Source organism: Elaeis guineensis, chromosome 5, assembly GCF_000442705.2.
Source record: "Elaeis guineensis isolate ETL-2024a chromosome 5, EG11, whole genome shotgun sequence".
In the NCBI taxonomy this organism is placed as follows: Eukaryota; Viridiplantae; Streptophyta; class Magnoliopsida; order Arecales; family Arecaceae; genus Elaeis; species Elaeis guineensis.
In genome coordinates this window covers 130,931,930-130,941,341 of record NC_025997.2, presented here as the reverse complement: position 1 = coordinate 130,941,341, position 9,412 = coordinate 130,931,930, and the positions used below count along the sequence as shown (strand labels likewise).

At 34.0% G+C, this 9,412-nt stretch overlaps 1 protein-coding gene across 1 annotated transcript; it reads right to left on the bottom strand.

The window, feature by feature from the left end:
* Positions 1-570: 570 nt before the first annotated feature.
* On the bottom strand, positions 571-6,927 carry LOC105046350 (uracil phosphoribosyltransferase). The gene is made up of 12 exons (XM_073258628.1): positions 6,643-6,927; positions 6,407-6,496; positions 6,247-6,325; positions 5,474-5,532; positions 4,909-4,986; positions 4,660-4,741; positions 4,182-4,230; positions 3,051-3,112; positions 1,430-1,497; positions 1,282-1,337; positions 1,155-1,202; positions 571-985 (listed from the first exon to the last, which is right to left on the bottom strand). The coding sequence occupies exons 1-12, from the start codon at positions 6,775-6,777 to the stop codon at positions 934-936; spliced, it is 858 nt and encodes a 285-aa protein (XP_073114729.1). The 5' UTR covers positions 6,778-6,927; the 3' UTR covers positions 571-933.
* Positions 6,928-9,412: the final 2,485 nt, after the last annotated feature.

Sequence of the window (9,412 nt, the reverse complement as noted above, 5' to 3'; positions counted from 1 at the left end):
GTTAGATTGCCCTGGTTAAAGTTTGTTGAGCAGCAATATCATTTTTTTTTTCTTTTTTGGGTACATTGAAAAGGAGTCAGAAACATACAGAATCATAGGGAGAGCTAAGAGAAGACAGCAGAAACACAGAGGCATTGGGGGTGCTTCAACTGTGACGAGTAAAGCCAACTCAATCTGCAAGACTCTGGGAAAGTTGAGAGGGAAGTGGATCGCAAGGAAAGGCAGCAGTCTCCCAAGGACAACCAGTCGGGGTACATAAATTAGATTACCGATGGTTGCATGTGTTCCTTGCATAATTTTTTATGCACCCAACCAGCAAAGAACTCGTAAAATGTGATCGGTGGAGGATTTCTGTCACGACTCCACAAGTCTACAAAAAAATTTGTGATTGACTTAGCATTTACGATTTCATGCACCCAATTCTTACACCTCATCCCGCTAATCCATTGTACTCTCTTCCCTCTAAATCTATCAGATTTTGATATTGACATTGGCTGTTCACGAATGATGAAATAATTATTATAACTTTTCTTGGTTACAACGAAGACATATTCCTTTATACATGCATCCTTCTATTCTTGAAATCTAAAATTATATTGTTCAAATAAATAATAATAATAAAATGGTACCACATGACAAGCACAACACCGTGCAGAAAACTTATGAACCTCCCAAGTACCTAAAACATCTGATCATCCCATAAATGGCAACGGAGGGATCGCATTCGAATGTGAGAGAAGTTGACTTTTTACATGCAACCTTTAGGGGTGTTTTTTGGGGGCACCACAAATAACCAGCAAAAACCATCAGAGATAGATTTTGCAAAATGCTCAGCATAAAATTCTGGCAGACGCCATACGAATGCAACCGAATTTCAAGGTTTCTTCGATATTTTGGGAAGAAAAGCATGCTGAAACGAAGGCATGTTGAGTTTCAGGTACCGAAGCTGCGGTCTCCAGCATCTCCCAACCCCGGGACAATGAACCTGAAAACGCATAGATAGTAAGATGTTAAGGCAAGACAAATTACATACATTGTGTGTAGGTGCGAGCATCAAACATGCTTCTCTATATTTGAAGCTTATTCCTCACGCTGTGTGTGCAAGCATATGTCCATGTGCTTTGTCATGCGTATAAACTTATCAGATATAATACCCTTTCTCATTCACCACTGGATCTATTATTCCTGCATATACACGAAGCCTGAAAACAAAACCAGCATCCAGTTTGATAAACTAGTCCAGAATAGTGTGTCGAGCAGATAAAGTTATATTTGCCTTACCCTGGGAATTTTTTGCTGAGCTTCTGCAATGCTGGAGGGGCAGCAACAGCAGATATCTACAGTGGCAAATGGTGACTTGTATAAAGCAATGAGATTCAGAGGATAAAATATGTTGAAGTGGTCCGAAAGGATGTTTTAGTGCACTTACAACTTTTATCTGCTTGCTGTCGACTCCACGATCCTTCAGCAAGTCAATAGCTGCAACTATGGTGCCACCTGCAATTCGGCAAAACATTGAAGTTAGCATTAGGTCACTAAACAAGATCTGTGCACCCAATCCCAGGAATTAGTCCTTGGTGAACCAATGTATGGATAGGCTAGTTGGATCCAAATGCAGAATAAACTAATTTAGACTCTGCATTGCCTAATGCTCTCACTGCCCCATGTTAGTAAATATTATCCTTCTCTAATTGCCATGTTGACAGAAAAATAACTTACACATAAGCTATTCAATATCTGGGCCCAACTAGCAGTGCCCAATCTTTAAAGTGGTGCAAGCAAAAATTTTCTCATTTTATATTCGATACCCTTTTTCAAAGGCTAAATCTATTATTATTAAAAGAAAATAATAGGCTCCAAATCCAGGCCCATTAGATCAAAAGGACTTGCTTATAACGATAATGATCATGATCATCTTGATGAACAACCATACAGATCCAAAAAATGAATATGTTCAAGAATGCATAAATAAGATACCACCAAAATTTTTTTATCACTCAACCAAAGAGACTGTCATAGTCTTAAATTTTGTCCTTTTACATTTATTTCTTTGAAAAGTTCGAACTTATAAATTTAAAACATTGACTTGTTCAGACCCAAAAGCAAGCTATATTTGTTTTTGAGGAGCTGAAATAGTTGATGTATTGCCAGCCTATCTAAAAATCACAAAACAATGAAATGAAGTATCCAAACAAAATGTTCATGACATGTAATTTTCTAATTATGAGTGGCGATTGCTTCTGGTAAAAAATATGATGATTCTGCAAATAAAATTCCATCCAGAAAATTGCTTTTTTAATATAATATCTATTACTTAAATCAAGCCAGGCATATTTTGTATACTTCACTGATCTATTAGCAAAAAATTTTCAAAAGAAAAAGGGAAATAAACAAACTGCTCTTTTCTGGTTTGACAAAGCTGGCCATGAATGGGGATTGGATTTTAAATTACAGCAAAAGGTCATGGAGGCTTAACCAACTGATCCCAAATGGCTAGCACAGGTCTTGTTATTCATGGTTATCATTCTTTTTCCACAGATCTGCCTGAATTTACATGTTCAGCTATTAGCCTATAGATGCTAATCAATAGGTCTATAGATAGCGGTAGTTTAACTAAATAAAAATAATGTTCAGGATTCAACTTCCTGATTACATGCCCTAACAACACACAACCTCAGAGACAAATGTCATTAGCAACTATTGAAACTAACAAGAAAATTATAGTAAATTGGTTTTAGTTGATGAGCGAAACATAACTTCGAAAAGGTTCCAGACAATTACCAAAAAAAAGGTTCAGAACATGTGCTATATTGAGAGCAAAGGGAACAAATTATACATATAGAGTGTGATGCCACTAACTAAAGCATATTAGTTTAGATAGAAGCAAAACAATCTAAATGCATGTTTCCAAGTGGATCTCAGTATCAGAAACAAGAAAAGATACTGCCGAGCTAGAATCAAAATGTAATGGTTCTAATGGAAATTGCCATGATTAAAATATTTCAACCAGAATATGTAGAAAGCATGTACAATCAGTAAGAAAAAATTACCAGTCGCAAGCATAGGGTCCACAACAAGTACCCGAGATCCCTCTGGAAACTTATCAGGTAACCTGCAGTAAAGAATGAATGAATATAAGTAGACTAGCTGAATCCAGTTCATAATCTAGTAATAATATATACAATAATTATTTGCAAAACAGCTCAATTGCCAAATGTGTCTGGAGATCATATTAGCATGATACTACTATGCTACACTACATGAAGGAAAACTGAAAAAGAATAAATAAATAAGACAAGCATGATGAGAAAACTCAGCAGTCTCTTTCAGGCAATCTCACATTTTTTTACGATAGAAGAGCAGATTACTAAGTCTACTTAACAATGGATAATATATATAGATATGTAGATATATAAATATAAATATTATGCACACACACACATTTTGTGCTCATTTCCCAGTATCTGCTTGGTTATTCCCATCATCTGGTCATCAAGTAACCAAAGGATGATAGATACATACATACATATATAGAGATAGACACATCTCAGGTCGACTGGTTGGAGCCAAATCTGGTCAAATTCCCCATTGTCCAATCCGCACGAATCTCCATGCAATAAACCAAAAGGTTAATGGTCACTTTTCCATCCGTTTGGATTTGATTTTTTTTTTAAAAAAAAAAAGCATGCCATTAATGTAGATGGGATGGAAGCCCACACACCATTAACGAAGATTGCATGGAAGTCCACATGTGCCAAGGGTTGGGGTTCAAGTTTGTGTCTATTCTGAAGCATTTCTGTTTATCTTACAAAATTTGTATCTATTCTGAAGCGTTTCTATTTATCTTGCAAAATTTCTGTTTATTTTGAAGCATTTCTGTTTATTCTATTTTTGTTTATTCTGACTTATTTATGTTTATTCTAAAAAGGTTTATGTTTATTCCATCCAAAGTTTGTGTTTATCCTCCATTAATATGGATGGGACAGGTCACTTTATGTCTACCCCTCAATAAACAACAACAATGGAGGATAGACACAAACTTCGGATGGAATGTGTACACTCAAGTTACTAGGTGTTCAAGCCTTGAACTTTCCAAGCATCACCACTAGAACAAGACAACATATATAAACATTTTGAAACTTTGAAATATACAAGAAAAGGCAAGAAAAATATGCTCTTACTTGTTCAGATATACAGATGGCTGTAGCGTTTCCTCATCCCTATGCATGCCTTCATTTTCAAAAAGAAGAAATCATTACATGATCATGAAAAAGAGGTTTCAAATTTTAGATTGTATACTATTTTCATCCATAACCATCAACCTGACTATCAGCCAATGCTCAGTAGCTTTTTTATTTCAAACAATACAGCATGTAACATCTTTCTTTCAGACTAATTGAACAAAAACAACACCAAGACTGGCATTTTGAATGAGTCCAAGTCCAAATCCAGTTTGCTTCAATCCTAAAACCTGATATCATCAATCAAAAAGGATTCCTAGATAGCAAGTATAGAAGTTTATCATGATCAATATGCATATGCCAAAATTGTATTACAGAACATCAATCTAGAGAACAATAAGTGTCTTTTAACAACAAATACATGAAGCCATCATAATATTAAAGCCGGAACAAATACAAATGAAGGACTTCTCCTTACCCAGGTGGTAAGTTATTGTGGCTGGCAAAACTGATGGAGCATGCTCCGCTAGCGCAAGACCAGCTCTCAAGATAGGAATGATCTGTTAATTTAAACAAAGCATGTATAAGCAAATGCAAAATAAATGAACTACGAATGACAAGGAATAACTCCAAAGTAAGGAACAAGCCAACCATATTCTTATTTCTAATAAATTATCTAAAACCTGAGATACAAGTTCAAAATAAATTTAAAAAAAAAAAAACAGACCACCACGGGCTCACGTGGATCGATAAATTCAACAACAGCAGGACCAACTGGTGACTGGATCTCTCCCGTGATTGTAGGCTGCAAGGAGAAAAAGTCAATTGTCAAAGTCTGAACATAAAGGCATTGTTAGAAAGGATAGGAGATGGAAGGCCAAGGACCTATAATATGCTATTTCCTACAATAGATGCTTGCAAACAGTAAGACCCCTTCGACCCAAAATAAGTTTGGGTTCAGGATGTGCGATGCAAGATCTTTTTTTACAAAACATCAAATCAGATGTATCTTTAGCAAGAAAGTCTGGCCATGAGGGCTGTTGATGTGATGGCCAGTCTCCTCTTGCAAAGTGGCAAAGACATTGCTCCTTTAAAAAAAAAAAAAGATTTTTCCATGATAGGTTATGATGGCATGCAAAAGCTAAAATATTGACGCAAAACCTGGTTCAGCATTTAGAACTGTCACATACTTGATACTTCAAATGATAAGTACATGCCATGTGCTTGAAGTATAGTCATCATGCAAAGTATGAAATGAGTGCAACCAGAAGGTCTTTGAGAAACATACTCACCAACCAATCTCTTGAAGCTTCATATGTGAGTAACCTCCCAAGTTCTGCCATGGCACTCTCTATGACAAGTTGACACAATTAAAAAATATATTAGAAATAAATATTATATGTATTTTTTAGGATGCCTACCACATGAAATTACCCAGATGAACACTGCAGTCCCTTTGGTTCTAAATGGTTTGTGCGATATATCATGCAGTTTACATCACCATGCAGCAAAATTCAAGAAAAACTCTTTATGCATCAGCTTGCATGCAGAAATCAGTAATGCATTACCCAAAGCAAAATTAGCAGCAGGGATAACAGATAAAAGATAGACAAAAAATGTTAAAAGAATTAATGACGGAGTTGAGGATTATTGCAGTCCATTCTTCCCATAAATAATGGTTTTGATATACCATATGCTAATATGCGTTGGCATTTGTAATGTCTCACTGGGAGTAATTCATATAAATACAGTTAGACACCCACAACTTGCAATATATTTATTACTGTGTAGAAACAGAGAATCACATCTATCAAGAAACTCTAACGAATGTTTTGCATGCATCCAACGCGACCAGATAACTCACTTGTAGGTTTCCAAATGAGAAACTTTGAATCCGAATAGATGTATATTATACATGAAAGAAACAACTTTTAACCCTTCATTGGAGCCAGGATTCTGTATGGTTAATCCAGACATATTTTTGTACAATTATCTAGCAATTTCGCTTTCATTATCAGCTCCAGAAGAATAAAACAACGAGACCACGGCGCCGAAAACTACTCACTGAAGATGGCACACGGGGTCTGCTCGTTTCTGAGAACAGAGATCCAGTGCTTGATCAATGGATGTGGTGGAACCATCACCTACATCCCAATTCGACCAGAAAACAATAAGAAAAGAAACAAAAGGAACCAACCAAACGGTATCAGAAGCGCGACACCTACCAGCATCCTCTCATCCGCGACGGCATTCTCCCCCATCGCCATGCGGGATCCCGCGATCAAGCAGCTCGAGCGACGCCTCCCAATCGAAATCTAGGGTTTCGATGATAAGACAGAGAGGGAAGAAGAGGATACTACGGTTTTAGAGAGAGAGAGAGAGAGAGAGAGGGTTTTACAAAGGAGACGTTATCTTCGGAAGAGCTAGGGTTTTAGAAAGAGAGCGGAGGCGGAGACGATACCTTTGGGAAGGGTTTTATAAACGAGGGAACGGAGAGGATGGCGGGACTTCGTGCGTATCGGCGGAAATGTAACGGCGAAAAATCCGGTGGCGTATCGGGTGGGCGCGGTAGCGGAGTCCGAGTGGTGGAGGCCATGAATAAAGGTTTCGGCGACTCGGGCGAGGGGAAGGAGAAAAAGACCAGGGAGACGAGTGGATTGGCCGGCAGTGGGCGTGGTAAGTGGGGTTGCAAATCTATCCGGAGAGTAGCGGAGCCAGGTATTGAACTTCCGCAACTGAAGCAGGTGGGGCGTAACGGATAATAATAAGGTCAAGGAGCCGCATTTTAGCTACAGTTCGCGATGTGCTATCAAACCCCCTCATGATTGGTGTTGCTTGGGAAGGCAAAGGCACGTGCAAGGTCGCTCAATGACATTAGTAGCAGGCTTGCGCAATATTTTTTTTTTTAAAAAATGGACGACTGCGATCTCTGATGATGTGGTCGAATCCCAACCATTGATTTAGAGAGATGAACAATCTAATATCACTCTTAAAATAATCCTTAAAATATTTCATCTATATTTAAAGCAACCATAACGTGATGGACGAGGGAGGGTAGATCATCTCCAGAAAATAAAGGTTTTTTTTTTCTAATTCTTCTTTCATATATGTTTCCGTCAAAGCATATTGTTCTTCTTCTCCTTACCCAGTGCGTTTGGTTTGTCAGCAAGAGAGAGTATTTCTTTCCAAATAATTATTTCATCAGTTATTTATGCCTTTTTCTAGCTAGAAATTTTGGGCTAATTATATGATAAGGATTTTTTGCACATAATATAAACAAAAAAATGGTAACAAGAGCTCTATGCCAAGAATAACTTTATGACAAATGAACTTGTTGGAGTAATTAGACTTTTAAAATATAGTTCTTTTGCTTAATTTGGAAAAGTTTTTTTGAAATAGTTCTTTTAGGTAATTTTGATTGAAGTAACTATATTTTTTTTCTTAAGTTTGTTTTTATTATAAATTCGAGTTTCGAAATCTAGAAGTATTTTACTTGGATTCTTTCTACTTTGTCTTAATCTTGAAAATACTATCTATGCATAATATATAAAATATTTCGATGCATTTTACATAATATATAAAATATATAAAATATCTATGCATTTTTTCTAACTGAAAATTGACATATTAGAAGATTTTTGAAAAAGTTAGTTGCTAAATCATTAATCTATAGAAAGTAAAATTGCAAAGAATATAGGATATACACTAATTATAAAATCACAAAAATCAGTAATATAACAAAATTAAGAATTAGGATCAAATAATGAAATTTTCTTATAAAGAAGATTTTAAGAATTAATAAAAAAAACAGCCGACCTATTTATGAGTTTTTAAAATAACCATTACTAAAATTTCAGAACTTGAGGAATTTTAATTAGGAGTTTTTCCTCAAAAAAAACTTTGAGCATTAAGCTAATTTTAAGAATTATATTTTCACATTTTAATTCTAATTTTGGAATACACTAAAATTCTTTCCTAATATTTTTTTCAAATTTGGTCTTGGTGCTTCTTAATTAGATACTTATCATATAAGTCTTTTTTTTTTGTCATAAAACAAAACAAAAAGCTAATCTAATTAGAAAATATTTTTTTAAAATTTAATTGGTTCTAACATTTAAAGGAAAGGAAATATTTATTTTAAAACATAAATTCTTAAGCTAAATCGTTGATCTATTTATGAATTAAAATAAACCAAAACTCAATCCTTAAATTAAGTCGTACTCTTACCATTCATAACTTTAAGGGATATTTGATATGGGGTGATCTATTGAAGATCAAAGATGATATAGATAGAGATGATGATTGATGAGATTATCATATATGATTGCAACATAGTGATCCTATATGACAGTGATTTCAAATCATCCTCTGATCTAGTAACGAGATATTTATTTTCGAGATTGAAAATTCAAGATCATCACCAGACAGTGATCTTGGATTGAAATATAAAGATAAAAATAGCTTTTAGTCCAGCAAAAAAAAGATATATCTATATATCATTAATATACTATATCAATATTATAAATATGATATTATATTATATTTGATATTATATATTATATTTATAATATATATTATATTATAATATATTATTAATCATATTATTATCATATCATGGCTCAATGATAATCTTAAATTAAATAAAAATATTTTATTATACTTTATATTTATATAATAAAATATTTAATATATTACTTCTATTTGAATTATTTTTTAATCAAAATAAATATTTGCTTTAATAAATAATATATTATAAATATAAATATTAATATTAATTTTAAAATAATAATTTATAAAATCTTATAGGATTAATAATTTATAAGATCAATAAATATATTTTTATAAAATCTATTAATTATTAATATATTAATAAATTATAATAAATTATATATTATTAATAAATATATTTTTTATGAAATATTTTATGAATAATTTAGATATTATATAACCAAGGTTCACGAATTATCGTAAAATATTAAATAAGTTACTCGTAGGTATCCAAGAATCTTTAAATACTGGATCATAATCTATCAAATATAGTAATATTAGATCATAGGTGATTAGATTATTATTAAATTTGAGTTATGGACGGTTTTAGATCATCTGAGTGATCCACTTGGATCATCAAACGCTTATCTTATTTTTAAAATTCCAACATCCGGAACGTTCTACGAATCTCACAGCACGGCGACCCCATATTAGGTCCGGCAGTCGTGCTCAACCTTGCTGTA

Bases quoted from the DNA above. Each gene is read 5' to 3' on its own strand.
- LOC105046350 (XM_073258628.1), bottom strand. From the start codon at position 6,777: ATGGCCTCCACCACTCGGACTCCGCTACCGCGCCCACCCGATACGCCA. The intron at 1,498-3,050 runs GTAATTTTTTCT...GCCGAATTGCAG, and splicing joins GGACCCTATGCTTGCGACTG to GTGGCACCATAGTTGCAGCT. The intron at 1,203-1,281 runs GTAAGGCAAATA...TTTTGTTTTCAG, and splicing joins CTCAGCAAAAAATTCCCAGG to GCTTCGTGTATATGCAGGAA.